The sequence below is a fragment of the Phlebotomus papatasi genome, unplaced genomic scaffold (assembly GCF_024763615.1).
Source record: "Phlebotomus papatasi isolate M1 unplaced genomic scaffold, Ppap_2.1 HiC_scaffold_53, whole genome shotgun sequence".
Taxonomy (NCBI): domain Eukaryota; kingdom Metazoa; phylum Arthropoda; class Insecta; order Diptera; family Psychodidae; genus Phlebotomus; species Phlebotomus papatasi.
In genome coordinates, this window is record NW_026604726.1 from 88848 (window position 1) to 107861 (window position 19014).

General features: G+C 32.5%; 1 protein-coding gene across 4 annotated transcripts in view; it reads left to right on the forward strand.

Moving 5' to 3' along the window:
- Positions 1–18678, forward strand: part of LOC129809253 (neutral ceramidase-like) — a 28400-nt gene extending 9722 nt beyond the window's left edge. For all 4 annotated transcript variants that reach the window (XM_055859064.1, XM_055859062.1, XM_055859065.1 and 1 more), the window contains exons 2-7: positions 4151–4435; positions 4538–4858; positions 10301–11234; positions 11304–11455; positions 17857–18242; positions 18320–18678. In XM_055859064.1, the coding sequence (XP_055715039.1) occupies positions 4295–4435; positions 4538–4858; positions 10301–11234; positions 11304–11455; positions 17857–18242; positions 18320–18506 (2121 nt within the window). In that variant the 5' untranslated portion in view covers positions 4151–4294 and the 3' untranslated portion in view covers positions 18507–18678. The remainder of the gene's footprint in view (positions 1–4150; positions 4436–4537; positions 4859–10300; positions 11235–11303; positions 11456–17856; positions 18243–18319) is intronic.
- Positions 18679–19014: the final 336 nt, after the last annotated feature.

Below are 19014 nucleotides of genomic sequence, written 5' to 3' on the forward strand. Positions count from 1 at the left end.
GGAGATATGCTGGAGCGACTCAAGCCATTACTGGCCTCTTTTACCAAAAGTATGTACCTCCTATTCTGCTGCAGCTTTAAAAAATGAGAGACAGTTTAGACTAATTACATTAAAATTACAGCTCAAACATCAGTGCGTTAAAGCTGTCTACTGTCTAGTCATCAGATCTATGCTAAGTATTACAAACTCTGTACATCAAAGAATTCACTTAACTCAAGTGATAAAACGCACATCCTAAAATCAGTGGCACAACCGAAGCGAATCCAAATCGTTTATTCTGTTGAAAGAACCATTGTCAAGGTGAAGAACAGTAATAGGACGCAAACAAAGATAGAAAAGTTCTTAATAGATACCCCCATGACAAAGAGAATGTTTTGGTGTTTACAATTTTGGAACAGCCAAATATCAATAAAAACAATTAAATTATTCAACAGGAAGCATCCAATTTGTAGGCATTTTTTTATAGAACAACAAATTTGAATACATTCACTTATTTTGAGAATTCCGGGAACATTAGTCATTGCAAAATATCATTTCTTTCCGTAATGAAATGAGTAAATATTTGATTAAATGCGATACGGTCTCCAAAGAATTGTGTGTTGTTTCTTTTATTTTTGGAAGTAACACTTTATATACTAAATTAATATGCATATTAGTTTTGAAATTGTGAATTTTGCAAGATGATAGTGACCTCATGATTAGACTGGTTTAGAGCTTAATTAAAATTCAGAATAAATCAGATTTATTGCAAATTTTAAAATTAAATGGAAATACTTTTATGCAAATATTGTTTGAAGAAAAAATATTGAAACAACAAATACCGTAAACAACAGACAATAGCCAGACGGCAATTTTTCTTGAAAATTGCTGGAAATTGCCTCACCGACAGTTTCAAAGGGTGTTGCATTGCTATATTTCGCTGATATAAGTTTTTTTCTTTAGGTTTCGCAAAACTTCTTGAAGGTTTCTCGTAAAATTTCTTATGCCTATTGGAACGGAATCTGTGTAACTTTCCTTTGATTTCTCGTAAAATTTTATAGATATATTTTACTACTTACTTTACTTTTAAAAGCATTTAGTAGAATCTTTTGAATCCTTCACGAGTAGGGGAAAGTGCCCATGCTTTGCACGGTCCCAAGCTTTATAATAACTAAATTTTTCCTGTGTTTCTGAATAAATGTGACTCCGCAATATACTTTAAAAATAGGACACTGTCTCTTAGTTTTTAAAATATAGGTGCGATGAGTCATATTTCTTAAAAAAACATAGGAAAAAATTAAATCATTGTAAAGCTTAAGACCGTACAAAGCATAGGCACTTTCCACTACCGCGAAACTACCCTTGGTAACTTTACGTGTTTCTTCTTTTACCATTATCACTTGAATCAACAATCGTTTTATTTAACACGTAGATAAAGCAATTGCATATTCGAGAAACGACATATCTAATTTCCTAAATAATACGTATTTTACCAAGCGTTTAATCATTTAAGGACGTGAAGGTTAAAAATTGTGGGTCACTAAAAATCACTTTTCTAACTTTTTAGATCAAAATATAACTTGAGATGGCCGTAGGAACAATTTTGTTTTTGAGTCATAGGTGACCAAATCGTCCTTAAAGGGTTAAGGTTTTCGGGTTTAATTTATTTAAAAACTTTCCTGTGTTTCGCAATATTTTTAAAGTTCATGGATTCTACAAAATATGTTTTGTAGGCCTCCGTGATATTTTTTTGAAAATATTTTCTCAATAAAACGCATTTCCTAACCTCGCTTAATTTCTTCAAAATGTAAAAATAATATCTTCTTGAATATTTCGGGTATCGCAAAAGTTTTGAAAGTTATGCCAGAATTCTGAAGAACTTTCGGGTTTCGTAAAACTTTTCAATGAACAAATCCGATGATCGTCGGATAAGAGGAGGTTCAGCCCAGAATAAAATTTTTCTTTCATCCCAGAGCTTCGATGCGTAGAATTTTACGATCACCGGATTTGTTCATTGAGTTAATATCAACGTCGGTTCCTTACATTCTGGGTAAAACTTTTCGTAACATTTTTTTTTGTGTTTCTCAGAGAATTTATTCATTTTTACAAGTTTCGGTGCACTTTTAAAGCTTTATTAAGCTTCGTGAAACTGGTTGTGTTTCAGGAAACTTTTTTTACTTCATCAAGCTTCACGTTAAATAGATTAAGTTTCGTATTTAGCACAATTACTTAAAAAATACAATTTTGTTAAACTTTTCGTGAATTTCTAATACAGCGCCCGCTCTTTAATCCGGATCGGCGTACTCCGGGCGAGTTATCGACCGACGGTTACATTTAAAATAATTTTGAGGTAATGTATGCATGTGTGTTCAGCAATGAAAATGAATTATCCTGTGATGTTTTTGTTTAATAAATGAAGTATAATTGCATAGAATTCTCTAATTATTTCTTTTTAAGCTTCTTTAAAACTTTTATTATAATTCTACAAAAAAAAACTTGTATTATATTTTCGAGACGTTGAACAATTCAAAAAATCCATCCGGATTGCGAAGAGGGCACTGTACTTTATATTTCGTGAAACTTTATGTAACTCTTTTCTGATTTCGTGAAAAAGATCTTATGCTTTTCAATATTTGTTGTGAGTTTCTCAGATTTCGCAATATCAAACGCAAAACTTTCTGTCTATCATGTTTGACAAAAACCTATCGTGTTTGACATTTTTTAATTTCACAGATTTCGTGCAACTATTTGACGGTTTTTTAGGTTTCGTAAAAGATTAATAAAAGATTTTGAGGATAAGAAAAGTAAAAGATTTTTAGGATTTCCTAATCTTCTGCTCTTGCAGAGGTTTTTTTGTATAGTTTTTCAATTTCCACAAAGATATAGGGTAAAAGGAACGTCTATTGACACTTTAAGAACTCGTGTCAGCACCTATTGACACCCTACTCTGTCTGTACAATTTGGGATACGAAATTTGAACATCTCTGTTCATAGTAAAAGGTATACACTCAGTCCCGGGATTATGCACATTTTCGGGACGGAAAAAAAGCGCAAAATGGTATTATGCATCGAGAAAATTTGCTTACCCGCAGGGGCTTTCTTTTGAATAAATCGGCCGTATTTCTGATTTTCGTGCGGAGTAAAAGTAGTCAAAACAAAAAGATTCAACTGTTTGTTAGAATTGCATTAACAAACAGCACTTTTTGGACAGAGTTCTTCAATAAATGGTAAGAATATTTAAAAATTTTACCTTAATAAAAGAAATTAAAGTTTTATTCTGAAGAAGAAGCACAGTGTTTTCAAATTTCCTGCTTCGTAACATAGTATACATCCAGGCGTATTTCAAAAATTATTTAATAAATTTACTCCTAATGGTAGGTAATCTTGCATAATTCTATGTGCATAATTCCGTCAGGTGCATAATCCCGAAGTGCATAATGCCGGAACTGAATGTATTACAGAAAAAACGTTATATTACTTATATTTTACTAGATACATTAAATTATTTTCAACATTTTGACAAAAGTGTCAATAGGGGTTCCATGTCTAACAGACGTTCCTCCGACCCTAGGATTCTTGAGTTTCACAAAATAATCCGTAGGCATCGGTTTCTCCATATGAGTGACCCTTTGCTGCGAATTTCTATAATAATTCAAGATAATCTGATACAATCTCCAGTGTGAAAATCAAATAAATCTCAAGCATCTAACTTCTCTAATTCACAGAATAAGTGTTTTCTTCACGTGAGAACAATCCTTATGAGCTATCAATTGATCTTTGTGTCAATCTTAAGATGTTGAACGTGAACCCCAACAGAGCACGGAAATTCTGCGTATCTGTGTTTTCTTTATGTTGACTCCGTGAGCTGATAAACCTAATACGTTGTACATTGCTTTTATATTAAGCGTAATTTGCAAACAAATACGCGCAGAAATGTCTCTGTATCACATGTTATGCGTCTTTACCATTTGGGAATACCAGCATGAGCATATGAGTATGTGCCTTTGATGTAGTCTCATTCTGAATGAGGAGTTTGTGTTGATTTGAACTGGTGGTGGTTGACGGCATGCTTTTATTTGTTAAAATTGGAAAATACAATAAACAAGAGAGAGGCATAAGTTGCTCGAGAGCAAAACTCAATTCCTCATTCAGTGCTTGTCTGTCGTTTCAGTCCAACAGACTCGGTGTGACACTGGAGTGAGATTGCAATTGGAAGTGATTAAATCCGTTGTGCGCACAAAGAGTCACAAATTACATATGATATACTTGGATTAATCGGGCAATTCTAGTGCCACCCTAGAAACAAACTTCTACCATGGAATATTCCTTCGGATGGTTTATAGTCGTCCTGTGTGTACACCAATGTGTAGCACTAGCCTACAACAGTGTAGTTAGTGGATATCAAATTGGTGTTGGACGAGCTGACTGTACTGGTCCACCTGTTGAGATTACCTTTGTGAGCAATTTTATTGCATAAATCTCAATCTAAGATCTAATTCAACCTTCAGCTGTGCATCACTAACAAACTTCCTCTTATGCCTCTCTCTCTCTGTGGTAGATGGGATATGCTCAGCTATCGCAGAAAGGCGAAGGGATTCATCTGCGTCAATTCTCAAGAGCCTTCATAGTTGACGATGGACAAAAGAGGGTTGTGTTTGTGAGTGTGGATGCTGGAATGATTGGGAATGCTGTGAAGAGAGCCGTACTGCAGCACCTCAGCAAGGAATTTGGTAATATGTACAATCACAAGAATGTCCTCATCAGTGGAACTCACACTCACAGCTCTCCCGGAGGATTTCTCACCCACCTTCTCTACGACTTGCCATGCTTAGGATTTATAAAGGAAACCTTCAATGCTCTAGTTTTAGGAATAGCCAAAGTGAGTTATCTTCTTTTTTTTTGTCTTATCCCTGTACCATCCTCCCAAATGGTTCTTTGTCTCTCGAGATTCGCCTCCACAGTGCCAGAGGCGTTGACCAAAGCTACCAGACAAAGAAGATGAAAAGATAGGGTTTCTCAGCTCGTAAATTCACCCCAAATTGTGTAACTGAAAGTATCCCTTCGTCAATTAAAACCGTACGATTTAAGAGGTCAAGTCGGTAATTTTAAAGAAAATCACAGCTCGTGAGAATGTCCCACAAACGATCATGGCATTACTCAATGGTGAAATATAGACTTTAATTTATTTTTTTAACTCCTTGTAGCTCATTTAAATAAAGATCTTTGCATTTCAAAATAGGATATTAAATTCGTATGTCAAAAAATAATATTAACAAGACTTATAATTAACCATTAGACCTAGAAAAAATAATTAGAGAACTTTTAGTATGAGATCTACACTCAAAAACACAAAATGTAGTAACAGTGCGCTCTTAAAATTCCAACCATAACGCATAGTTAAAGCTTTAGTTAATTATTACGGCAATTATCAAATTAATTACACAGTATCAACAGTAAATTAAACACCCGAAAGAGACAAGAAATTTACATTCTAAAAACATTTTCGTAAAAAAGAAAATCAGAGAAATTCTCACATATGTACATACTGGCAGAGAGAACTTATTCAATAAATTGAGCATTAATTGAAAAATAATCTCAGATTTAATTCACTGTTCAATAAATTAACTCTTTTGTCAGCAGTGTCTTTGATAAGAGCGATAAAACTTGATAAAGTAACATATTTTTTCTATATGCATTCAAAATTTTTAGAATTTGTTTTTCAACATTCAAAAATACATCTACGGTTCTAAATATCCAATTTTAATTATCTAAAACTTAATAAAAAATAATAAATAATAAACATTTCTTCATGCCCCAAGCTAAGCATTTTACAATTAAGGGACTAAGGGAAACTGGGGCACCACCAAACACGGGGTACCACCAAACAGTAATTTTTATTTCTAAACTACTTGGACTATCAGAAAAAACTTGACAGACAATTATAACTTAATTTTCTTCAACTATTAAACAAAGCAAAAATCTTTCACTGATACTAAGGGAGACTCTATCAAGTTTGATAATTCTTCTTAAGGACACCCACATTGTACTGAATTTGAATTTGAATTTGAATTTGAATTTGAATTTGAATTTGAATTTGAATTTGAATTTGAATTTGAATTTGAATTTGAATTTGAATTTGAATTTGAATTTGAATTTGAATTTGAATTTGAATTTGAATTTGAATTTGAATTTGAATTTGAATTTGAATTTGAATTTGAATTTGAATTTGAATTTGAATTTGAATTTGAATTTGAATTTGAATTTGAATTTGAATTTGAATTTGAATTTGAATTTGAATTTGAATTTGAATTTGAATTTGAATTTGAATTTGAATTTGAATTTGAATTTGAATTTGAATTTGAATTTGAATTTGAATTTGAATTTGAATTTGAATTTGAATTTGAATTTGAATTTGAATTTGAATTTGAATTTGAATTTGAATTTGAATTTGAATTTGAATTTGAATTTCAATTTGAATTTCAATTTCAATTTGAATTTGAATTTGAATTTGAATTTGAATTTGAATTTGAATTTGAATTTGAATTTGAATTTGAATTTGAATTTGAATTTGAATTTGAATTTGAATTTGAATTTGAATTTGAATTTGAATTTGAATTTAAATTTAAATTTGAATTTGAATTTGAATTTGAATTTGAATTTGAATTTGAATTTGAATTTGAATTTGAATTTGAATTTGAATTTGAATTTGAATTTGAATTTGAATTTGAATTTGAATTTGAATTTGAATTTGAATTTGAATTTGAATTTGAATTTGAATTTGAATTTGAATTTGAAACCCTTATAAAATGTTAAAAAGAAATTCGTTGCAAATAAAAATTTAATGCCCTTCCAGCCACTGAAGAAGATCCCCATCAGGATCGAAAGCTCTGGGCAAAACCAAAAAAGTGTTTTCATCTTAGGGTGACTAGCATTTTCATTGGCAATTACCGGAGACATCCTTCTAAAGTCAATTTCACCAGTTTATCATTGATAGGACAATATTTTATAGTATTGTGATTACTAGGAAATATTACATCATTTCGAGAATACTTATTCAAGAATTTAAAGTTATTACTGACAAAATTAATATTTTCCTGAAATGAAAGTCACTTTGCAATTTATTCATAACAATTATAAAATAGAAGTAAACACGTAAACATCAGTTTGTCTCTAAAAATAAATATTTGAGTTTATTTAACGAAACTACTATTATATTGGGTTACTAAATTAAATATTTAACATCGCGACTAAACATTTACTTCAATTCTATATATTCAAAATCAAAATTATTCCGAAATATTTGCATTTCTCGTTACTAAAATGAATAATTTGAATAATTGATAAGAAAACAATTTAAAACTGTGGCAGAAATGCCAAAATTGATTAAAATGACAATGTTCTTTTCTAGCTGTAGCAAAGAAATTCCATTTTTATTTATTTTTTTTTAAATAGTTATCATTTTATTTTCAAATATAGACTCAATCTAAGATTCAAGCAAAAATTCTTCGTGTTATCAAACAAAAAATCCGCCTGGATTATATACTTAGTTTATCTAATGACACTTTATTTCAAATGCTTTTAAATTACATGGAAAGAAATGGAAAACAATTGTAATTGAGTGTGGACTTGACCAAGAACAATTGAAACATAATACTTGTACTCTCAGTACTATAAGCGCGTGTTGATATTAGAAAAGTATCACTTAATTATGAGAGTGTAAGAGAAGCATTAGTAAACAAGTAAAGAACTTCAGTCAAAAGAAATAGCAAACACTTGGAAAGATTAGCAAAACAACAAAATAGATTAATTAATTATAGTATCTCTTATTTACAATAATGATATCAGAAACCTATTAAAGAGGTACATAAGCTTTTTTTTTGTAATTCCTAGTACTGTCTTAGTTAAAGAACTTTGCAAAAAAAATATTTTTTGAAAATTTATGACCTGCGCACAATAACTTTTGTTTATAAACATGTTTTCAAAATTTCCCATGAGAATGAGCGAGATGACTAGATCTAGATCTCACTCACTCTCATTGAAATGTCAATAACATGTTTACTAAACAAAAGTTATTGTGCGTTGGGCATTATTTAAATTTTAATTATTATTGTTATTATTATTTTTATTTTTTTAAATTTTTTCAGTAAAATGTTAAAATATTCTTGGCAAATGGAAAATGATGAAAGTTTGAACTATTATTGCATTTCTAGTTTGATTTAAAGGGATTTATAATCAATTTTTAAGGGCCAAAATTGAATATTTTACTGACCAAATTACTTAAACACTGATTGAAAATACTTATTCCTAAAAATCTAGTACTGTAGATGCAGGTGACTTTACACTCTGGGGTTGACTTTGCATCCCTGCCTTTGGCAAGCATTGCGTTAATTCTGGGACTTAAGGATTTTCAAGTGATCATAATGACACTTAACCCTTTAAGGACAATTGGAACACCGGTGTACCATAAAGAAAATATTTTTCCTGACTACCTTAAGTTATTTTTTTCTTATGTTTGTACGTAATTGCAAAGTAGAAAGTTGAGAGAATCTAGGATATTTTTTGAAAGTCTCCAGCTATTTTCGATACAGTAATTTTTTAAGCTCAAAAATGGCGAATTTTTAAATTCTCATATAGAAAATTTATTTTATTTATTTTTTATACTTCCAATTTTTTTTAAGTATAACCGTTTTGGAATAAGAAACTACAATACTCAAACATTATATTTTTCATTAAAGTGAAAATTATCTGTCACTAACGTCAGAACTAACGGTAACGTCAGAAAAATTATTTAAATTTTTGAGCTATTTTTGTCCCTATCGTTCATAGAGACAAAAAATACACCAGATCAGACTCTGTTGGCTTTTCGAAGTTTAGATGTAAAACACTTCACAAGTTTTGTTTATCGGTTTCATTTTTATTGCTAATTTTCGGTCAGCGAAAACTGTCCCGTCGTTAAAGGGTTAACCCTTTAAGGTTGATTAGGTCAACATTTTTCCTACGGGCATCTAAAGTTACATTTTGTTCTATAAACTGAAAAAAAAGCAGACCCACGGTTATGGACCCTCTAGTCCCTAAAGCGTTAAGGACGATCCAAAATATCATCCTTAAGTTCTACAATTTAAGAAAAGCTTACGAAAAGCAGGGGGTGCAAAGTCATCTCCTGAGTGCTAAGTCCCTCACAATTATACGAGTTTCAGACCTAAGCTTAGCCATATGGCTGAACTGCTATAATTTATTATCGTTTGAGAATCGGTCAAGAGTTGAACTTTGGACAAAGGAAACACGGATTATGACCTGGTCTTATCCTCCTTTATTACTACACAAACGACGTTTCGGAACTTTATGGCTCCTTCTTCAGGTCTACAATGTATAAAATTAAACATGCTTACATTACAAAACATGATTTCAACAATCTTAAATAATAATTAAATTTCTTACATGCAAGTAACTAGTGGGAAAAGGGGGGTCAATACAAATTTTCACTACACTCGTCCAATTGTGATTACAGTGTAGTGAAAATTTGTGTTGACCCCCCTTTTCCCACTAGTTACTTGCATGTAAGAAATTTAATTATTATTTAAGATTGTTGAAATCATGTTTTGTAATGTAAGCATGTTTAATTTTATACATTGTAGACCTGAAGAAGGAGCCATAAAGTTCCGAAACGTCGTTTGTGTAGTAATAAAGGAGGATAAGACCAGGTCAAAATCCGTGTTTCCTTTGTCCATAATTTATTATCAGTCAAGATTTCTTGGAAAAATTTTACTTAGGATTGAATTATTAAGGGCAAATGTTCTATTAGATTCCAACCAATAAAATTTGATGCTATATAGGATTTTGAGACCTTCGGGAACTGGGCTGAACCTCTAATCTGAAGACCGCTTTATGCCCTAGACATACTTACGACTTAAGCCGAGAGACGACTTAGTGGAAAAATTCTGGAAATGCAGTTTAATCATTATTTCGAATATAATTACGCTAAGGTTTAGCCCAGTTCCCGATAGTCTAGAAATTTTAAATAGCAACAAATTTTGTTGGTTTTTTTTTTATTTAAAGGATAACTTACCCATGTTGTTCAATTTTAAGTGATAATTTTCCAAAAAATCTTGATTGATAAGAAATTAGAGAAGTTAAGGCACATTGCTAAGCCTTAGGTCTGAAAGTCCGTATAAGCCGTCTCTCGGTTAATCCTCAGGTCTGTCGAGGTCGAGACCTTTACGGTTTCTGAAAAACTTTAAAAACATGAACTATCTCACTGATATCTCATACCAATTTACAATTATTTCGGAAATAATTGAACTTTCTTAAAATGTCTTTCCAGAGCATATCTCGTGCTCATAAGAGTATGACTGATGGTAGATTATTCATATCAGAGGCTGAGATCTTGGAAGTAAATATAAACCGAAGTCCATCAGCATATCTCAATAATCCCGAAGAGGAGCGAAATCAGTACAAATATGACGTCGATAAGACCCTAACACAGATTCGCTTCGTGACGTCCAGTGGGAAGATCATGGGGGCCATCAACTGGTACCCCGTTCACCCAACGTCTATGAATAACACAAATAAACTTGTGTCTTCGGACAATATGGGATATGCTGCGATCTTGCTGGAGCAGGAGTACAATAAGGGGAGTCTAATAGGTCAGGGAGATTTTGTGGGAGCCTTCGCAGCCTCCAATCTGGGAGATGTTAGTCCCAATATCATGGGTCCAAAGTGTCAATATACAGGAGACTCCTGTGACGTTCTAACATCCTCGTGTCCAGCCAATGCTGGTCAGTGTTTTGCTTCAGGGCCAGGCACCAATATCTTCGAGAGCACAAAGATTATTGGAGATCGGATCTACCAGGGAGCATCTCGTTTGCTGAGACAACAAACTGGCCATGAAATTCTCGGTGAGGTCAACTACATCCATCAATTTGTCAATATGACTCAGGTTAAGCTCAAGTACGTGAATCCCAAGACAAAGGCTGTGGAAGAGGTGAGGGGATGTTTTCCAGCAATGGGATACAGTTTTGCCGCCGGAACAACAGATGGTCCGGGTGCTTTTGATTTTCATCAGGGCACAACGTCAGATAATCCTCTATGGAATGTCGTGAGGGATTTCATAGCTGAACCGACAAAGGGTGATATTGAGTGCCATCATCCCAAACCCATCCTCTTGGCCACAGGGCGAGCTACATTTCCCTATGACTGGCAACCCAAAGTTGTTGCCACTCAGCTCCTCAGAATAGGAGACACAATCCTTGTGGCAGGTATTTTACCCCACCACCCATCCCGCCCCTGAATCCTTCAAAGATTGCTAATTAGTGTTTGGATTGCAGCTCCTGGCGAATTCACCACAATGAGTGGCAGAAGACTGAGGAATTCTGTGAGAAATGCTGCTCTTCAGGCTCATGAGAAGGACGTTAAAGTGATTATTTGTGGTCTTTCAAACATGTATACGAGTTACGTGGCAACACCAGAGGAATATACAGTGAGTTTGGTTTTTTTATTCAGAATGTTTGCTAGAACAAAGAAATCAATTGCATTATAGATAGCAATACTGCAATTCTGCAGGAACATGGAATTAAATGAGAGGAAAAGAAAAAAATTCTGCTAATACAGGGTTATATGGGAGATTATATTGATTTTACATGCCGATACAGTCTAATTGAAAGCTTCCTGCATGCAATAAATTCTAATTTTAGCGCTTATAACAATATTACCTTTCCTCTTCACAAATGAGGCAATTTTAATATACTCACAACTTGTGATTTATTATCAACTGATATAAATTTAAACGGTTTAATTTTTATATACCTATATAGTTTTATGAAATGCTAATTAACTTTTTAAAACGTATTTCATAAAATTAACTAATTCAAATTACTTTAATATTTTAATTATTGCATTTTTATGGCACAATCGAAATATTTTCATTTAGTAATTAAAATTTGCACATTATTTATATGAACTATAAAAACAACTCTATATAATAAACTGCAAAAAATATTGCGTTTGTTTAAATTAAAAACCCAGTTCTTATTTGTACTACAAAACTCAGCATATTTGTAATACTCTAGGCACACTTACGATTTAAGCCGAGAGGCATCTTAACGTTATTATAATCAAAATAATTGTTTGACTAAATTCCCAACAGTTTCCCACTGACTAAGCCGTTACTCGTCTTAAACCGAGAGACAGATTAGTCAGAACCTTATGGAAATTATTTAAATGTAATTATTTTGATTATAATTACATTAAGCCGTCTCTCGGCTTAAGTCTTAACTAGTGTTTGCAGCACCGGGTACCCGGTTCCTAAATACCCGGGTACCCGCCAGAATTTTCCACGGGTTTAGGAACCGGTTCCTAGCCATGGAACCGGTTCTAGAATCGTCTTTTTTTGGATAATTTAACTGAATTTTACATCAAAACTGCCAAGAGTGCGTTTAAAATTACGCACAGCTCCATCATAAAATGGCCAAAATTCAGCGTAAAACTACGCTCAGCTCAATCATAAAACGGTTGTGCATGTTTTCAGCACAATTTTAGCTGTAATTACCCGGTTATTTGCAAACACTAGACTTAACATAAGTGTGTCTAGGGTATAATAATATGGAACTACTATAGTAAAGAGAGGTAATCCCGATGCTTTTCATAGAGTGCGACTTTAACGCTTATTTTTGGACTGATTAAAATTTTTTCCCCATTCCAAATCAATAGAATTATTCTTTATTTCATTTAGAATCATGATAGAAAAAAAGTTTTAGCAATAATATTGAAGAAAATTAATAAAATTACGATATTATTAATATAATGGCAAGAACCTTACTGCGATGCTTTTTTCTAACTCAGTTGAATTCGATCAAATTCGGATACTCATTTTGAGGAAAAGTTTAAGTTTTGAAAAATATTTGTTTCACCCACTTATTAAACCGATAAAAATATAATTTTTGGTTTTTCTTAAAGTAGAATAGTTATACTATCTTACTGCAGTGATTAATTATGAAAATTGAAATGGAAATATAAATTATATTTTAAATGGATTTATCGGAGTTGAATCGGTCGCGGCATCCGAGTTTTGCAATCGTCGCAGTTGCATGGCCTGACAGTATACCTTAGTAGTTACTTAGTACATGATGGTTAAAACGAAAGTTTAAGAAACGAGATCGCAAACAAATAAACAAAGCAAAATCTAGATATAATATTTCTAATTTTTGCTTCTATAAATCAGTCTGCCAAATCTTGAAATGTCTTTGCAATTCTTTAAATAATAATCCATGTACTTCGTAAAATTTTTAATGATCTGTTTTTTTTATTTAAGTAAACCTATTTCATTTAATAAATTCCAAGTGTGTCTAGGGCATAATGCACAAAGTCAAAACTTCGAACGTGGTAAAGTCAAGGGTAAAAGTGGTTAGAGAACTTCAAATCTAATTAGAAAATCAAGACCTTCGGAGAACTTAGCTCTAAAGAACACATAAGGATATAAAGAATTTCACTTCTAAGTCGTACCGAAAAATATTTCAGAACATACATATTTCGAAAGTTATAAATTTTCATAATACTGTTTATAATTTAACGTACCTTTTAGGGCAGAATCACATTGACAGTAAAATGCTCACCGTATTTCGTTAATTTACGCATTTCCATTGTAATTCTTACGCAAATTCTCGATTACCGTATTACCTTATCTCAAACTCGGTGGCACTAGGTGAAAATAATATACAAAAATTGAAGAAATAAAACGAAAATTCGATAAATGGTGAGATAAAAAAAACTGTACGATCTTACAGTTTTTTTCTTACCGTTTATCGAATTTTCGTTTTATTTCTTCAATTTTTTTTGTATTATTTTCACCTAGTGCTACCAATTATGAGATAAGCTAATGGTATGGTATGGTATGGAAAATTTGCGTAAGAATTCCAATGAAAATGCGTAAATTAACGAAATACGGTAAGGATACGGCGAGCATTTTATTGTCAATGTGATTCTGCCCTTATTGATAATATACTAAACCTATAAAGATTTATTCAATTTTTAAAACTCTCCAAACAATGTACAATTGCGCATAATTGAATTTGTGAAGTTGTTTAGTCGTGGAAATATTCGATTTAACGGGTTATGTGAGTCACAAACACTTATGACCAGGCGTGTCTCGAAAAATTGGTTTGATAAATTAAATCTTAGCTAATGCAGTGCATTAATGAGAGTTAAATACTAAAAAGGATAGTTAAATTTTTAAAAATTCATTCAATTTGGAGCAACAATATCGTAATAACCTGACGATCCTAGAAACACTGCCGATCGCTGTTGGTTTTCCCTCTTTTTCTGTTAGCTGATGAGTGAAACTCGTACCTGAACAGTGGATTTTGAAAAAAAAAATAAATAAATAAAATTTGGATTTTTGGGAGATTTTTGTAAATAGATATTGTCATTTTTGGCGTAATTTACATCACGTTTCGTTTTGTAAAATAAATTTTGATCAAGGCAGCAAAAAACCCATTGTTCAAGTACGAGTTTAACTCATCAACTAACCGGGAAATACTTAGTTTTTTGACGTAAAATGAATATACCTACTCTGTGAAATCTTGGTCCACTGCAAAGTAAGTTTTCTTTTTCAAAAACCGTTTCTAAAAATTAGGTCCCAGGTCCCAACGACTGAATTTTAAATTTTTTTTAATAAAAATTTCAGAAAATATTTTTGAAATGTTTTACTTTTATATGTTTTAGAGTTTTACACAATTTTTTTTTTATTTTGTTGAAGAAAATGCTGTGAAGGACATAATATTGTTTTTTGGTCTGCTTAACCCAGACCACGTAACTTCTAACAAACATGGTTTAATTTGTGGTATTTTTATTTTATTTATTTTCGGCTCTCGTCAATAAAAGAAATATTTAAAATGTTTTGCTCTGAGAAATTATTTAACTCTCTGCAGTTTTATCAAAGACTGCATTTTTCCATCTTTAAAAGAAGTGTTATTTTTCATTAACCAAAACCTGTTATTTGTACGAAAAGTCTCTTTTAGCTGATTTAGAGAAAGCAGAAAAGGAGAACTGAAAGGAAGATGGGCGGCCAATCAGATATTACTCAGGAATGATTTTTCTCTTCGTACTTATTTTTATTACTTTTTATGTAAGAGGGTTACCTTTTTAAACATTTCTTTTTGAAAAATTTCTTGAGGAGAAACTCTTCAAGAAATTCTAAAACGTTCAAGGGATTCGTTTTAAGAGGATACAAATTTTGGAAATTAATTTAGTTAAAATTGGTATTTCCTGTGATTCAAAATTTAAATATTTTTTAGCTTCCTTTTTCTAATTAATACAGTGGATTTTTCAAAAGATTCGAAAGGTTATCCTTCAATAAAAATTAAAGCTTCGATTTCATTTATCTTGGAAGAAATTGAATTTTAAAATTTCGGCTTTCCACATTTTGCTGTAGCAAAGCAAAGGTTTTACGGCGCGATGAATTTACTGATCAAAATTAATTAGGTGTTTCTTGGGAGACCTTTGAATTGAAGGTTTTTTTCCCCTGTTTTTGAATGGAAGTAGAACTTATCATGATAAACTTTAACTCTACAAACCTATTAGGTAACTAAATGACATCACGATAAGGCTTAGTTCGATTTAAAAATAAGAAAAAGCCCTATTTCGTAGGTGTCCCAATCTAATTCACGATGTCGCACTTCCCCCTTATCAAATTCGATCAATAATTACTATAAAAAAAGCCAGATATTGCTAAAATTCATTTTAACTGTTCGAACTCCAAGAGAGAGCAGTTTTCACAATCCAATTTTTTTTTCAAATTCTCATCATCCTGGCTGATAAACGGTAAGAGATATCGACTTCCGGTCTTCGATGACCCCTCCTCAAATTACATTATTTCTAAGCTAATTTCTTTGTTTTTCCCCATCCCCTTTATGCGTTCTCTATACCCCTAAAATAAGTCAAAAATGAGGTTTTTCTAACATTGCAAAAAATGGCCCTAGCGATTTCAATGATTTTTGGATATGTTTTGTAGTTAGTCCGTCTGAACATTTCGTCCTTAGACACCTTTCTCCTGAAAAATCGCCATCTTGAATTATTTACACTGAGACAAATCCGAAAAGTTAAAATAATATCCCGAAAATGTTAATTTTACCCTGCAGTATTGATCCGAAATCGGTGTAAATATTATCCATTTTAGGTGTATTGGGGGTTAAAGTTACCCTTTTTCATGTTAATTTTATCCTTAAAAAGGTGTAAAATTAACATTAAAAAATGTTGATATATTTTTACACCTAAAAAGTGTTAAAGTTACGAGGAAAATAAGTTAATCGCACCCTCTTTTTTTCTCAGTGTAGGGTCAAAGGCCTAATTTTCACCCGATTTGTTCAACTAATTAATTAAATGGTTAATGATTTTTTGAAAACATCTTCTTGAACAATTTTCAACTTCAAGATGGTTTTGTGGTGATTTATAGACAAATTTAATTCGCCAATAATTTTAGAGTAAGTGTGCCAAATTTCGGCATAGTTGCACGCAAGCGACAAAGTCTCAAGTTTGAAATGTAATATTTTTAATAAAAAATTAATATTTTTGTTACTCTCTCATAAGGAATGTTGCTTGGAACCTTGCAGACAATTTATCATCTTTATTTTCTCTAAAATCATTCTTAATACATTTTAAAATGAATAAAAATGTAGACATAGCATTGGTGGCCTATTTCGGCCACCTTCATTCTCATAGTTCCTTGCCCTTCCGGAATTCTTTAAATATCTTTTTCAGATCATCTTGTTCGTCGAAAAGACATGTTTTGCTATTTTTTTGCATTGTACAATCTCAAGAGTAGGGTAAGTGTCCTAATTCAAAACCATTTCCAGACGCTTTAACTTTGATAGAAGATTCAACACATTAAGTTCATATTTTTTTTGAAGAGAATTACATAAATGTGCTCCTTGACTCTCCTAGAATATAACTGTTTAGTGAAAATTCTTTAGATATAATTTGAAAACTTCTTAAATACAAGAAAAATGCGCGAGCGTAAAATGATCCTATTGGAAACATATTAATCCAAATGGAGACAAGGGAAAGTATCTAATTGGAGACAAACAGTGTAAGTGAAATCGCGACGAAAGGCTTCCAAAACCTTGTTGAGTTGCTCCTGAGTGCAGGATTTGTTCTTTTCCTGGTCTTTTCTCCTTTCCCATCTAAAACAAAATGAAAATCTCTAAAAAAAAATCATATTTCCGGGGTTTCCTATTGAAGCATTTGCAGAAACTTCAGAAAACCCTTTTTGTTCACGAAATAGGTAATTATTTCATTTGAAAATTTCACGTACCGTTAACAATAAAGATTAGCACTTAATTTAACTAAAATTAGCCAAAAATATGACATAAATATTAAACAAAACGAATAAACAACAGTCACTTCATTGTGTTTTTCATTGGAAAATATGATCGATATATGAAAAATTCGATGGTGGAAAGGTACACTTTTAATTTTTCTAAGAAACTAACAAATTAAAATTTGTGAATATGAATGGATTTTCGCTTTATTTGGAGCAAAATTAACTAAATAATGAAACTGTGGTATAGAAAATATATAAATGTACTGTATTTATCGTGAAAATAATGACGTTTCCATTCCATTTGGAGTAGCAAAAAAATTCCATTTGGAGCAGGTTTTGATTTAGCTTAATTTACCCTATCCAAAACTAAAAATTCATGGAAATTCGAGGAACAAAAAATATGGCCGAAATTGCAAGCTGGCCGGAATTTGGCACACTTACCCTATATGTACCAGAAAAAATTGCGAAAAGAAATACATGGCAGAGCTCCTTCTCGGGAGTTCGAGCAGATCGCAAAGCCTCGGACGCTTTGCCACCCCTTTTGATCTTATGACCTTTTTTTGCAGAGTCAACGGTACGAAGGTGCATCGACACTTTTCGGACCACACACCCTCACCATCTATCTGGATCAGTTCTCAAAGCTCGTCCAGTCGATGCTGAGTGAGGAAGAAGTCGATCCTGGTCCAGAACCAGCTCACCTGGAAGACAAGAATCTCCTGACACTACAAACTGGTGTCCTGTACGACGGTCATCCATATGGGCATGATTTCGGGACAGTCAAAGTTCAGCCAAAGCCACGATACATTCCCGGGCAGACAGTGCGAGTTGTGTTCATTGCAGCTAATCCGCGGAACAATCTCCTCCATGAGGACACATTCCTACGTGTCGAGAGACTTGACGAGGCGAGGAATGAATGGAGAACTGTGGCCACTGATGCAAACTGGGAAACACTGTGAGTGGAAAGCCTTTGTGGGATATAACTGGGAAAATATTCAGGCAATTACTGAATTCTTGGCATTGCAATTCCAGATTTCGATGGACCCGAGTCTCCATGATTCTGGGCTTCAGTAATGTGGAAATACTCTGGGAAATTCCACAGGGGACACCAGCTGGCAAGTACAGAATTAGCCATTTGGGATACTATCAATACATTTTTGGCGGGAAATTTCCCTACAATGGAACAAGTCAGGTATTTATCGTAGATCAAAAAGGTTAATTACTCCTTCCTGGCGATGACTGCAATTTTTTTTTCTGCACAGAAAATTGTGCATGAGAGAGCGAAAGATAATTTATTTATCAGAAGAATGTATGTGTTTTAATGCTAGTCAATCAATTGTGCATTGTGTTTGACTCTATCTCGGATATATCAATAAAATTATCGCAAAATACTTTGTTGTGTTTTTTTTTCACCATCATCGAAATGCTAATCAGAGAAAATTATCATGAATCACAAGAGGAAGTTCGTTGGTTGAAATAAAAAAAGGAAAAGCTTTGGAGACTTTTTTTCAAATGATTTAGCCAAGATATCAACCAGATGTATGTACTTTTAATTTTAAAAGTAACGAATTTTGTCGAGTTGAGGGAACTCTTTCATTACCTTCCCACATTGCCTTTGAGTTCTCTTTCCCAAAAAAAGTGACACAATGTTTAAATTTAAATTAATGTTTTGTTCTACCGTGAATTTTCATGGTCGACACCAAATATTTGTCCAGCACCGAAAATTA